The sequence below is a fragment of the Prosopis cineraria genome, unplaced genomic scaffold (genome assembly GCF_029017545.1).
Source record: "Prosopis cineraria cultivar Desert tree isolate PC_DT_omini unplaced genomic scaffold, ASM2901754v1 PC6, whole genome shotgun sequence".
Classification (NCBI taxonomy): Eukaryota; Viridiplantae; Streptophyta; class Magnoliopsida; order Fabales; family Fabaceae; genus Prosopis; species Prosopis cineraria.
Window position 1 is genome coordinate 3259498 of NW_026555337.1, and position 14385 is coordinate 3273882.

Below are 14385 nucleotides of genomic sequence, written 5' to 3' on the forward strand. Positions count from 1 at the left end.
ACTTAAACCCTAACTTAAGTCTTTATAAAAATGGAAGAAAAGAGATGAGAGAAGCACAATGCCCTTACCTTGAGTGTTGTAAAGCTCTAAAAATATCTCCAATGATCCTCAAGTACATGCACTAGCAGAGTAATATCGTGCTTTGTGTTTTCTCCTTTTTCTCTCCTCTAATTTTTCATCTATTTCGCAACCAATATATCAAAAAAGTTGGTCATGCATTCCTTTATTGCATGTCTTTATATGCCATGGCGAACGTCCCTCGCACCATGGCATATGGCGTAAAGAACTTTCCTTTACTTTTTCCTCCACTTTTGATGCTTAGGGAGCTCAACTTCACTTCGGACTGGGATTTAGGGCTGAAATTACAATCAAATACACTTATTAAATCTCTCTAAACACATACCATATTAATTCACTTAATTACTCTCATTAAACTTAATTAACCAAGTTCATAGTTTTAAGATGTTACAGAAGCACCTACTCACTTTTTAACTATAAGAGTATGTGCATCCCTACATTTATTTTTAGATCTTAGTTCTTACCCCTAGAGGGCTCTCGGATTAGTCACCAAACCCTAACATAACTTCCAAATGAAAGCTCAATTTTGGTTCTTGAGATTTATTATCCCCAAACCACCATAGTCTTTATGTTTTTGCAAACATCCTAAGCCAAGATATGTACTTTCTTAGCACTCTCTCCATCTCCCTAAAGGAACTCTTTTAACTTTCTTCAAATCATTTAGGATGCTCAAAGGGAAAAGGATGGTTTGCATGAAGTAACTGGGTAAAGCCGATTGATCTTCCTGCTAAAGTGAGGAACCTATACTTCTAGCTCAATATACGATGCTTGGCTTTTGTAATGATTGATGAGAACATCCCTTTGGTGACTCTCTTATGAATAAGCAATATATCTAAATACTTGCCCAAATCACCAATAAGGCCAACACCTAAATCATTATTGAGTTTTGGAGCTCGATTGTACATTTGTGCATGCACAGAGTTTAGTCTTCTATTCATCTTATAACCTAACATTGCACAAAACTTCAAGATACACCTATTCATAGATTGAATCTAATATATAGAAGCTTCCCCAAAAAGAATCAAATCATTCGCAAAAGAACAAATCAAAAAGTCAGGGCCCATCCTTGACAAAGTTTGATAGGTTGCCATTTGCCAATATTAACTTCCTCTTCAATCATGTAATTCAACGTCTCCATACAAATGTTGAAACTGCACAATGATATTGGGTTTCCAGAAGGGCCAAAAGTAGCAAAGGGTTTGCCATTTCAAACAACCTTAGCTATAAGACTACTAATACAAGCCATACTAACATCACATAGTTGCTCACCAAAGCCAGCTTCCCTCAAACAGAACTTGGTTGATAATGTTCATATAGTGTTGTTGACAAAGAAAACAAATCAAAGAACAAAAGGGTTAATGGCGGTGTGAGTTGGCCTCGTAGACAGCAAACCAAAATCCCCGTTCGTTTTAAAACTCAATCGTTTTGTTTTAACTGAGCGGGAATATAAACTCAAAGAAACGTACTGCGTCAGATTCCATATCATTATTTATAGGCTATAATGATGCTTGTCAATGCTCAAGTGTATAATTAGGCCACACTCAGCAATGATTTTATTCATCACAGATTTACAAATTCTTAAATTTAAATAGTAACAATTGTAATAATTCACACGTACAATTACACTAGATTTGGTAGTATATATTGCTCTTTAAATTTACAATTGAACCGATTTATATTGCTATGATTTTCTGTTCGGTGCTCTGGTTCCATGAAAAAAAAAAAGTGCAATAAATTCAACGTTGTGAAAGGAAAATTTAGTCTTAATTATTAGTTAACTAAAGTAAATAAGTTCTTAATATTAAATTAGATGGTTAGTACATCATACACAATTAAGAAAATAATTTTTTATGATAACAATACATTAATATAGTAATTAATAATTATTAATTAATATCAATAGTTAATAGAAAGTGAAATTTGAGAGACAAAACAGGTTTGTTTGATATGATTTGATTGATGGATAAAACCTAAGTTTAGAGGAACGACAATTACTTCCTCCGTTTAAAAATATAAAGTATTTTTTGAGAAGTTGGATGTTAAAAAATATAAAATATTTTTAATATTTTAAAGTGTAATCACTACTTTTTTAAAAAAAAATGGCCCTATTGATAATGATTTTATATTTATTATAGGATGTTTAATAAAAATAAATATAAAAAAATAAGGTTAGTTGAAAAGTAGGTAACTATTTTATTGGAGGTGAGATTCAGTTAAAAATATCTTATATTTTTAAACAGAGGGAGTAGGTCTTAAAAATTTGAATTAATAACATTTAAATTTTGATTAAAAAATTTTAAAAAATAAATTATAAATATTAATTTAAATATTTATAAATAAAAATTTTTGTTACAATATTAGACTTATATTTAATATTTAAATATGTATTTGTAATTAAAAATTTTAAATTTATAATTATTTAAATTGATAATTTTAACTTTTTTTAAATTTTTTATCACAACTTAACTATCATTGATTTAAAATTTCGGAACCTAACTATAACTGCCAAGTCTATAAAACATCTTCTTATACTGTAAAATCTGCCAAGAATATTGTAGATCTACAGTTGTTTGAACAGCAAAGTTTCTCTCTTTCCCTTTTTTTTTTTTTTCATTTTTCACGAGCTGTCCTTCCCAATTATTAGCCCTTCACTTTCTCTCATGTTCTTTTTTTCATCCACGGCTTCTTTGTCCACTATGCTGCTTCTCAATCTTTTGTTATTTCTTCTATCAATGATCTAAATTTTTTTTTCTTCTTTATTTTTTTCTTAAATTATTTATATTCAGCTAACATTAAATAATACTTAAGTTAAATAAATCAAAATCTTCTACCACTTATCTCCTCTCTATAATGTTTTAAATTAAATAAAATAAAATTTTCCTACCCCCCGTGCGATCTTGTTGGGGATTAAGCGCGGTTGATTTGAAGTAGGATGGGCCAAGGTGGAAGATTGAGAAAGAACAAGAAGACCACAGAGTACTATAAAAAGCGGGTAAAAGGGTAAAAGCCGAAGAAGAGTGAGCTACTCAGTTCTCACACTTCTTCAGACTTCACAGTTCACAGCGACATCAGCCAAAAATTATTTGCAAGTTTCTCCCTTTCGTCTCTGTCTGTTTCATCGTCTTCCTGCAACCCATTCCCACCACACCGCAGTGTCTTTATGTCAACGCTTTAAATGCGGGCGTCCGTTTCTCAACCTCTCCATCCACTGGTAACGGCTTCTCCTCCCTTTTCCCCTCTCTCACTTTTCTGAGGATTTGGCTTTCTTCTCCGCTTCTTCTCTCCATAACTTCCATCTCAGCAGCGCAGCTCCTTCACCTGAATTTCGATTTTTTTTCCCACTTAGTGAGAAGGGTGCAAATTTGCAACTCTGATGTTTCTCTGCGAATTGAAGATATGTGTACCATAGGGTTCTTCTTCAGGTCCAAAAATATTGAAGCAAAGAAAACCGTAGAGCTTCGATCGAGGAATCGCAGCTGAGAGGTTTGAGTTTTTGAGGGAGATTCCATTCTACGACGACTGGTCTGGCTGCGGTTCTGGATGAGGGTATGGACGCGCGAATGAAGAAGTATCGTCAAGTGAGTCCGGAGAGGGCTAAAGTATGGACGGAGAGGTCGCCAAAATACCAACAGAATCGGAAAGTACCGGTGATTTACTATCTGTGTCGGAACAGGCAACTAGAGCATCCTCACTTCATGGAGGTCCCGCTTTCCTCTCCAGATGGACTATACTTGAGAGGTACTAATGAAATGAATGACCAACTCTTTTCTCTTTTTCTCTTTTGGGATTTATTCTCGTGTGTTTGTGGTACTGGTGTGTGGTTTTGAGGAACTTTTTGTTTGCAGATGTGATTGATAAGCTCAACGCTTTAAGAGGTAGAGGAATGGCTTCTTTGTATTCATGGTCATGTAAGAGGTAAGAAAAATGCTACTTTTCTTTTTTCCTGGTGTTCGATTTACGTGATGCGAAACCTATAGTAAAACATATTCTGAGAACGTGTAACTATCCTTCATCCGTTTTAACTTAAGACTTGAGATGGAACTATCAAGGTTGTTAAGACTTGAGCTTTAAGTTTTTGTCTCTACAACCAAATCATTTAGTATGGTTCTCATCATAGATTTATATCTTAATTATGTTATTCAGAAGCTACAAGAATGGATTTGTGTGGCATGATCTCTGTGAAGATGATCTAATACTGCCAGCCCATGGCAATGAGTATGTCCTCAAAGGATCAGAGCTCTTTGAGGAATCCAATTCAGGTAAATATGATAACTGCTGTATTTAGGTCCTGAATGAACTAATACACGAGACCTTGAACATTGTGATTTGTCTTACAGATCGTTACAGTCCCATTAGCAATGTCAAACTACAGAGCCTGAAGCAGTTGCCGGAACCAGCTTCTTCTAGGAGCCATGATGAAGCTTCCTCCTCCTCTAGCTTGAATGGGAAAGAGACAAGGCAGTCCCAAGATGATGAGCTTTCCCCTGGACAACATACGGGTTCCTCTGATGCTTCTCCAGAGTCTAGAGCTAGAAAGAGTGCCACTCTTAGCTTGACAGAGTACAAAATCTATAAGACTGATGGATTGGCTGATGCATCAACTCAAACAGAAGAAGGTGGTGGCAGACATAAAACACTGGAAACCTGCACAAGGGGTGTATCAACAGATGATGGTTTGTCAGTACCTGAATGCTATAAAACCTGTCAAGCATTAGCACAACAAGTGAAAGATAATTCAGAAATCTGTAGGGATACAGTTTCTCCTCCTCCCTCAACTTCTAGTCCATTGTCTTCTGGTGGTAAAACTGAAACTTTGGAATCCTTGATTAGAGCTGATGCTAGTAAGATGAACAGCTTTAGGATTCTGGAACAGGAAGATATTCGGGTCCCAGCCAACACAAGACTGAAAGCCTCAAATTTGCTGATGCAACTGATCTCTTGTGGGTCAATATCTGTGAAAAATCACAGTTTTGGTCTTATTCCATCCTATAAGCCTCGGTTTTCCCATTCAAAGTTCCCTTCTCCACTGTTCTCAACTTCTATCATGTTGGGTGAACTTGATTGCCTAGCAGAGAATCCGAGGCTGATGGCTCTGAGATTGGAGGACAAAGAATATTTTAGTGGGAGCTTAATTGAGACCAAGATACCAAAGGAAGAAGCAGATGGACAAAATGTTCTGAAACGCTCTTCTTCCTACAATGATGAAAGGTAGGTTTTGCCTTCAATATTATTCTTACAACATTACAAATTAGTATTTGGAAGAGTTATTGCTTCCTTTCCTACAAATTATGGTTCCGGCAAATCAATCCAATCTCACAACACTTGGTGGTGCATTCCATGTTTAGTTACTTGTACCGTGGACAGCACTAGCCTTGCTTATTTGAAGTTGAGCTCTTGAGGGATGATATATTGAATGATTCAGCTCTATTGGGTTGGCTGTACTGATTTTTGGATTCATGTTACATAGTGGATGAGGGCAGGCTAGGCTAAAAATTCAGGTGGATTGCAGTTGATGCAATAAACCCCCCCCCCTCCCTTGTAAGTAAATGATTCTTTAAGGAAAAACGAAGCAATATAGATATATCGTTGCACTTGGAAGAAATTTTCTCAATTTGGAGTCATATTTGTTCATTCAAGTGTCTGTTCTTATTATTTTAAAAGACAAATGAGTCGATGGAGATTTCTTTTAAAAGGCATTGGACCAGTAATTATCACGACTGGCTTGGTAAATTCTTGCTTCAGACTTTCTTAATTGGTTTGGATTGTTATCTGATGCGGTTATCATATCCTGATAAATCTTCCCATGTAACGAATCTAGACTTTCCTAATCGGCTTAGATTGTCATATCCAGACTAATCTTCCTCTGTAACATATCTAGCATGCAAATGTGCAGGGCCTGCAGAGAACTCAATCCACAAGATGACAAGGAGGAATCATCGGCAGGACATTCAAAATGTATTCTACGATCAATCAAGGCTTCATTTAGCAAGCATTCACGAAGTGAATCCATGAGATCCCCTGTTTCTGATGGACCAAGAAACTCCTCGGATCGAACTGATGGCAAAAGCATATCTCCTGTGACATCAAATGGTAGCAGCAAGAGGATAACTGAACCCTCAACGGGCAAAAAGCAATCGAAGAAGATTGACTCATGCAAGGAAGAGGAGGTGATCCAAATTGAAGAAAGTTAAGTGTTGGCTCTAGCTTGGTTCTCTTGACGTTTTACATATGTCAGCTTGTTTTCCAAGTTTTCAGCAATATTTATTTATAATTTTAATTTTAACCCAACAGGCTTGCTTCGGGAGCTCGGGTTATAATCCAATCTAAACCATTTTTCGAGACAGCATCAAGCAGCTCTCAAATTTAAAGTTTCATTGGTCAGGCAAAGGGCAAAACTGCTGGTTTTCAGCTTTAGTTTGAATTTAGCATGATGGTAAATATATTGGTAGGTCCACGCGACAGTCTCGTAAAACCTACTTGCTGCAAAGGAAAGGTGGTGAGGCCGGTGTGGTCCCCGGTGGTCCATTTCCTGTAAATTTTTTGAGCAGGTTTAAGCGTTCGCTCACTTTGTTGTATTGTAACCCTTCTTTTTTCCCCCTTTTCTTTTTAAACAGTACGAGTCTCCTATTGGGCTATTACCACCCTTTGGTTTTTTTTTTTTTTTTTTTGGAAAACTAGAGTTTTGTTACGTTATTAGGGTTCCAAGATGCCAGAAAGTGCTGGTCATCTTCAAACCCCTCTGTGGGCACAGACGTTGATCTTGCCAAGCATGAGTTAACGCCCTGTTAACATAGCTCGGATAACGACGCTAGTACAAAAAGCTTAAGCATAAAAAGGCATTTAAAAGTGTGTGTGTTTGTGTTTTTTTACCATATGTTGGAATCGAAGTCGCTGTAGACGGTTTGAATTTGACGATTTGCTGTTTGTAGTCGAGAGGCCCATAAAATGATCAGCAATGATGAGGAAGAAGATAATTGGAGCGATCGAGTCAATAGCTATGATGCTGTTTGCCAAGCGCTTTGTTTCAAGTGATTAATAATATCTTGTTATAGATTAAGTGAAGGTGTAGTATTTCTATGTAAGCCAGAGTAAGCGAAATCAGGTGCCACAGAAAGATTAGTAGTATATGAGTGGCTCATGTACACAGTAACACGAAAAAGAGAACTTTTTTCGAAGACTAAGGCAGAGCAACAGGACGAGGGGATTCTGAAGGGAAATGGAAGCTTTGAAGCGGTTCCTTACCTGTGTCCTCGACGCTACTTTGTCTAAAACTCTTGTTCGTTTGGAAAGGTGTGGTTGACTTGGTACTTTCATGCTTTGGTCTGGCCACTGAGATCTTGAAGAGCTAAGAAATCTGTCTGCTGCTGGCTTTTCTCCTGCTTAAAGGACACGTAGGCCACCTGGTCTCTGGTGTTGATTCTCTCACATAGCAGTCTTTTTCACCTGAGCAAAGTGTTTTCTTGGAGGAGCCGCGGAATATGATCCTCTGTCATTTAGATGCTCCACATTTAATCTTGTTTTATTTTTATATTTAATTTTTTTTATTTTAGTAGATACAAAATTTAAATAGAAAAGCGCCTGAAGAGTGAGTTGAAGACAGCCCAACTTGTAGTGGAACTGCCGCTTTTCATTGCTGCTGCTTGTGTTGGTATGCAATTACTCATAAGCAGATGCATACTTTGAATTTTAACTACAGATTATACGTTCTTTACAATTTCGAAATCTGGTAACTAGTCATTATATTTGTTTTGCTCTCTTTCTAAGCTTGGCTTTGGAAAATACCATGGCGCATTAGTATTTATATGCTTGTAACACGATATAATCGAATATAACAACAGATACCAGAGGTGTGTAATTTAAGTTGAAAGTGATATTTGATCAATTTTTGCAGTCATTTCTGCCTAAGCTGCTATTATTTGCTCGTGAGTGATTTCATGAACTCTTCATGCTCTGGAAACCGATGAAGCGGAAAGGCAACGAACAAGGAATTGCATTGAGAAAAAGACTTCTATGCAGTAGAGGACATGTAATTGAGAGAGGGCACTTGAAAAAAATGACATGTTTGAAAATATAGATTTTTATATTTTGTAATTTATATCTTTTATTTATTATACTTTGCACCTCTTTATTTTCATATTTTAAACTTTAAACTTATTTCAATATTACTTTTTTAGCTCTGATCTATTCAAATTTTTAACTTAACCTTATGAATATTAGCCTACAATTTCACTATACCTAAACACCAATATAATTTATTAATTATTTAAAAAATAAAAAAAATTAATATGATTAAATAGACTCGCTCCTCATTCTGAATATTGCTCAAGAATTAGTTAAAAAAGGCAATGATAAATAATGAAGATTTAAAACTCAAAAGTAAATTGGGTAAATGTTTTTCACTAGCTCACTACACTTATTAATCTACAATTGAAAGCTAGATAGGGAACAAAGAAAAAGAAAAAAGAAAAGAGAAATAGTTGATTTAAAAGAGACAGAAATGTCTTCTTTTTATTAAAAATCTTAACTCCATCATTACCCCCCTAACCCAGGATCTTGGCTCCGTCACTGCTTTTATGCACAGAACTTCCCTACTTGCATACTTTCCCAGGCAAGTTTACTACCCTGTTTTTCAATATGTATCAAAATAAACTCGAACAAGAATCAAGAAAACTCGAGCTAAGGATTTTCACAAGACCTCCCTTGTTTCTCCCCACTTCAATAGCTTCATCTCACCATCTCGGTCACTGAAGAAGTGCACGCAGGGCTAGGGCTTCCTTGTCTCCGTCTTGTGTTGTAAGAGTTGCATTTCCAACACTTGTGAGCAACAACGTGGAATTGCACTTGAGAGTTCACTCCACAATCATTGCATAGTATCCACACCTGATGCCAGATAACAACCTCGTTACCTCAATTGCAACATTAATGTGCCATTTCTCAACTGTTCAAAGGTTGTCCTGGTCATTACTTACCATCTTGTCTTTGTAAGCTTCAGGCATTGGTGTTGAAGCAATCTATCACAAAGTTCCAATACCGACCAGAAAGTCAGTCTATGAAAGCCCAAATCCATCACTAATATCAACTAATCTGATCAACAGAAGAAAAAAGCGCGCGCGCATACCACTTGGTCAAGCTTCTTCCAAAGACTTGACATGTCGCATATGGATTTTGAGCAAACAGGGCATGAATACCTGAAAGATCAAAAGAGTAATTGGTTTCTTTCAAGATTTTCTCAATATTATAAATAGGGGCCTCGAGCCAACATAGAACGATTGAGTGACATTTCACTCATTGATGGACTGGCATGGCCCAAAGGCAAATAGACTTCTAATGAGTTCCAGGATTGGGCTTCATAGGCCTCGATCAAACCTACTGGGCCTTAAAATTTGTATAAGGCCAGTCCTTGAACCATAATATAAATTTGCTGTCGCCGGTCCAAATATTTAGCCGAGGTTAACTATAGTCACAAATCAGTTTAACTCAAAACACTCACGAGAGAGATGTATAAATAGCTTTACCTGCAATGTTTCTCCATCTCTCTAACACACTCCAAATGTATGGTATGGCCGCAAGGCAAGACGGTAATGTCTCGCAAGGTATCAAATAGATACTACAAATTGGGGGTGAAATTGAAATCATCTCACTGACCATCAGAGAACTTTCTTTAAAGATTGAAGAAAAGAAATTCATTTGATTTTGCCTTACCTCAATACAAACGGGACAATTGTGATGCATTGCGCGTTCGACACATCGGTGTCCTTCTTTCATCACATTAGAGTAGCAACAGCCTAAAACAAGCACGAGCAAATTCAAATTGATCAGCCAAAGCGGAAAAGGAAATCTGGAATTTTTATGTTTGGGCTTATAGAAGAAGCCTTCATTCATGTGTTCAGACGTTGATCTCACCACATCTCATACAGTGGAAAAAGTTGTCCTTGCCTCCAGTTCTGTACAAATTAAACGATCCTAATCAATTTTTGGTGATGACAGTTTGCAGATTGAATTTAAAAAAGAAAAAAGAAAAAAGATAACTGGGTGAAGATGTCACCTGCAGATGCCACATTCATCACAGTGGTATTGCTTCTTCGAAATCTGGAAGATGCAGAGACGCATTCTTTTAATATATAATTTGGAAAACCAAGACATGAAAATGGAACCCGAAAGAAAGGAACTTTTGGAGTATATGTTTTGATTCAATGTTGATCGCACTGTCGCGAGAAGAGAAGATGCTGTTTTCATCTTACTTATAGTTTCTTGCTTTTTTTTTTTATATATATATATTTTTAGTGCCTTTTTGCCCTGTTCAAGCTTTTGCTTGCCGTGTCAAATTTTTTTTTTTTTTAAAGTGTCGATCGCATTGGGAAACTTACATCATCATCGAAGAATTTGCAAGTAGCGCAGAAGTACTTCCCCATGCACATTCCACAGTTAATGCAACACTGTTGAACCTGGTAGTGCAGGAGAAAAATAATGGATGAATAACCGCACCATTATTTCTCTAAATTATCTTTTGATCACAACGGTGAAGTTATGAAAACACTTGTAAGAGAAAAGTTTAGAGAACTCACATCTTGTTCTGTATTGCATGAAGAACAGATAACCTGAAATCAAAAACAAAAAACAAAAAAGAGTAAAAAACCAGGAATATGGCGTACATAAAATTGAGCGAGGCTAAAATGACAGGGAAAAGGTAAGATGAAATTGGAAAGCAAGAAAAATGCGAACCTTTGTAATATCGTGGCGGGGAACATCGTGACGATGGATGGGATCGACTTCGTCGGAGTTCTGTTGACAGGAAAACAAAAGGGAAACCGCCAATTCTGGCAATGGCGAAGGAGAAGAACCAGAGAAGAAAGGAGAGAGAAGGATACCTTAGCTTCATTATGACAATGGCGACAGCCAAAAATTTCATTGCAGCAGGGTGCTCTGATCCTGCAGCTCCTTCTGTAGTGTCTGCAGCTGAGAGAGACAAAACAGAGGAAAAGAATGAGCGGGGGAGAGAGGGCGAGGATGAAGAGAAAGGAAGGGGAAGCATACCCGAAATGCTGAACAGGGGATTCAGAGGAGGAAGAGAGGAGAGAGTGGGTTTCCATGAGAGATGATGGTGGACAAGGAAATGGATAACGAGAGAGAATATATAGAGAGGGGGAGAGGGGGAGGGAAAGACGGGGAGAGAGAAAGGGCAATCCACGAGTTATTGAGAAAGAGGCAGCCAGGAGGGTGCTGACAGGGCAACACGCAAGAGGTGATAAGATTGACGACGCTTCATGTTTGCGCCTCTCTTTGTCTCCGACGTTATCGGCACACGCACACTCACAGTCACACCCAAATGTTGTCAGTTGTCACCGTTAATCAAATTAGGCTCTGGCTCCGTATCATAAAAAATAATAATAATAACGGGCTCTGGCTGGACCCAACATATTATAACTTAGCAATGGACAAAACAACAGCTGGTTTTGCCATTTGGAAAGGTCCCTGACACCCCTGAATCCGTTTTCTTTTTTAAATAAATCTTTTATTTATTATCTACATGTGTTGCTAAATGCTACTCTTGTTTTATTTTATCTTTGCCATACACTTGCTCTTAACCGGAACGGCCAACCGGTTAACGCTCCCTCCCCCCCCCCCCCGGGTTTTATTTTGCTAAATGCCACTCCTGTCTGTCTAACTCGGTCTCGACTCTCAACTCTCACCTTCCATCAATTCTCTTCCCATTTTTAAAGCGTGGTGAAGATTTTGCATCTGCCAAAATTTTCCTAATATTTTTTAATCTCCTCCACTTTCATATATTCCATTTTTAAGTAAATAATTAAAGGTGTTTTGATAAAATTTAATTATAAAAAAATATTTAACACATTTGACTATTAAAAACTAATATGTTATTTTTACAAATCTTAATTATAAAAATATAATTAAGAAATGAATATAAAAAAATTATAGATAATATTTAATTAATTGTAATATATTTTTAACTAATAATTTATATATAACTAATCTGGGAAAGATAAAAAAATTAAATAAATTTATAAAAATATATAATATAGGTATAATAATGTATGGCTTGGTATGGTTCAAATTTCAAGACATAAAAACTTGAACTGATATGAATCAAAAGATTTTACTATGATGAAAATCAAACTAGACTTCCTCCATAGTCAGTTTTTGATTAGTTTATTTCATTTATTTAGGTTAATATGAAATTTAAACTTTAAACTATAAAGTTATAGATGATTTGAATTACAAACTTATAAAAAGTACATTTTTAAATATTAAACAATTAAATTTAAGACAATTTCGTTCTTACCGTTAAAGTTGAACACGCATTTATCAATTGAGCTTTTAAAAATTTAAAATTTAAATCACTATTAAATTTATAATGTAGCATTCAAATTGTATATCAACTCAATTATTTTTATATAATCGGTTTGAATTGTTTTGAATATTTTTAAAAGATAATGATGTTAATTATTGGCAAAATTGGTATATGTTTCAAATTTACCAAAAGATAAGAGGTCTGAGGTCGCCCCCTGCATAGTTTAGAATAATTGTAGAATTGAAAGGGAAAAAAAAAAGAAAAAAGACTAGAACGGTGATAAACAATGGGGAGCAAGAGCCGAGTAGGTGTGCGTTTGGGAATGAACGGGGAACAGTTTGGGAAGGGGGCGGTAAAACTGCTACCCGTGCACGACGTCTGACACTGACACGAGCATCTTTTGGTTGCTCGGAGTCATGTTGAAGGCACTCATACTTCTTTGTTAAATTTCTTCTTTGTTAAATTTAGACCAAATGTCGTTTTTATTCCTCCACCTTTTTATTTTAAGTGAGCGTTCCAAGCTTAAATAAAAATTTATTCTATTCTTCAATGTTAGAAATTTTTTCTCTCGATAGCCTTGACACTAACTCGTCTTGCTTTTACTGTTAATGGACCAATGTTGAATTTTTATAATATTTTTATTATAAAATATTGAATAAATAATCATTTTTTATCTCTCAATTTACCTTAAAAATCAGTAGCACCTTGAATTACAGTATTTTATAATAAAAATATTAAAAAATGTAATATAAGGCTCACTAATAATGAAAAAACAATAAGGTAAATAATGAAAAGAATTTTTAAAGTTAAAAATAGAGTTGACCTTCACTTAAGTTCAAGATACTCATTGAATCATTTTAACCCATTGAATTTCAATTTAATTTCATGGATTAATATAATTTCATATAGCATAATTTGTTCTGATCCTCACATGTAATTCAATTCACAGTGATGTAAAGAAAAATAAAGATAGAGAAGCAAGATCAAAGTGATTAAAATGTATGAAAATTTATGTATGAGTCTTATAAAGTAGAATTATTTATAAACAAGTTTCGTGAAATTTAAAAATCATAATCAAATATCTTGAAATTTGAGTGTAGTTTAAAATTGGGGTGTAAAAATAATAATGCATTATATCAATTGAATAATTTACAATCACTTAATTGATAATTTACAACTATCATTTTAACTTTATAAAATCATAAGTTCACATATCTAACAATTAAATTGGCTAAATGCTACTAATAAAGATTAGCCCAAATTTTTAAAATTATTTTATTAGTAATTTAATGTTAAATAAAGAATCATTTTTTGCTCTTTAGTTTTATCTTAAAGAATCAGTAGTACCTTAAATTGCAATATTTTATAATAAAAATATTTAAAAATGTATAATGTGAGGCTTGTTGATGATGAAGAAATGACAATGTAAAAATGAAAAGAATATTTGACATTGAGAAATGAAATTGATCCTCGTTTTAAGTCCAAGATACTCACTAATTTTTCAAGTACAGTTGGAACAAAAATCATCCTTGACCCATCGAATTTTAATTTAATTCCATGGATTAATATAACTTCATGTAACGTAACTTGTTTTGACCCTCACATATAATTCAATTCATAGTGTTGTAAGGAGGAATAAAGATACAGAAGTGAGATCAAAGTAATTAAAATGTATAGAAAGTTATATATAAATCTTATAAAGTAGAGTTATTTATAAATAAGATTCATGAAATTTAAAAATTATAGTGGAGTCTCTTGAGACATGGGTGCATTTTAAAATCGAAGTGTAATAATAATGATGCCCATATTAAAAATACATTACATCAATTAAATAATCTACAATCATTTTATTGGCAATTTACAACCATCGCTTCAACTTTATACAGCCATAAGTCCACACATTTAACAATTAAACTGATAATGTGCTACTAATAAAGTTTAACCTAAATTTGTAATTTAACTTGAATTTTAAAAATATCTCATTAATAATTTACAAC

General features: G+C 34.9%; 2 protein-coding genes across 5 annotated transcripts; one reads left to right on the top strand and one right to left on the bottom strand.

Moving 5' to 3' along the window:
- Positions 1 to 3084: 3084 nt before the first annotated feature.
- On the top strand, positions 3085 to 7792 carry LOC129313564 (protein SOSEKI 3). Of its 4 annotated transcripts, XM_054956791.1 has the most exons (7): positions 3086 to 3289; positions 3425 to 3816; positions 3924 to 3993; positions 4222 to 4337; positions 4416 to 5286; positions 5972 to 6263; positions 6368 to 7792. In XM_054956791.1, the coding sequence occupies exons 2-7, from the start codon at positions 3627 to 3629 to the stop codon at positions 6443 to 6445; spliced, it is 1617 nt and encodes a 538-aa protein (XP_054812766.1). In that variant the 5' UTR covers positions 3086 to 3289; positions 3425 to 3626; the 3' UTR covers positions 6446 to 7792. The 4 variants fall into 4 exon arrangements, 3 of the variants coding, with proteins under 3 accessions (XP_054812766.1, XP_054812767.1, XP_054812769.1); XR_008594004.1 differs by lacking the exon at positions 6368 to 7792 and adding an exon at positions 5424 to 5616 and having other exon boundaries at positions 3085 to 3816; positions 5972 to 6112; XM_054956792.1 differs by having other exon boundaries at positions 3086 to 3816; positions 5972 to 6264; positions 6370 to 7792.
- A 763-nt stretch (positions 7793 to 8555) lies between these two features.
- Positions 8556 to 11249, bottom strand: LOC129313524 (E3 ubiquitin-protein ligase RZFP34-like). Its single transcript, XM_054956724.1, has 12 exons — positions 11113 to 11249; positions 10947 to 11034; positions 10801 to 10860; positions 10644 to 10676; positions 10446 to 10523; positions 10124 to 10167; positions 9982 to 10022; positions 9781 to 9863; positions 9594 to 9685; positions 9197 to 9266; positions 9048 to 9089; positions 8556 to 8958 (listed from the first exon to the last, which is right to left on the bottom strand). Exons 1-12 carry the CDS (start codon positions 11166 to 11168, stop codon positions 8803 to 8805), a joined length of 843 nt encoding a protein of 280 aa, XP_054812699.1. The 5' UTR covers positions 11169 to 11249; the 3' UTR covers positions 8556 to 8802.
- Positions 11250 to 14385: the final 3136 nt, after the last annotated feature.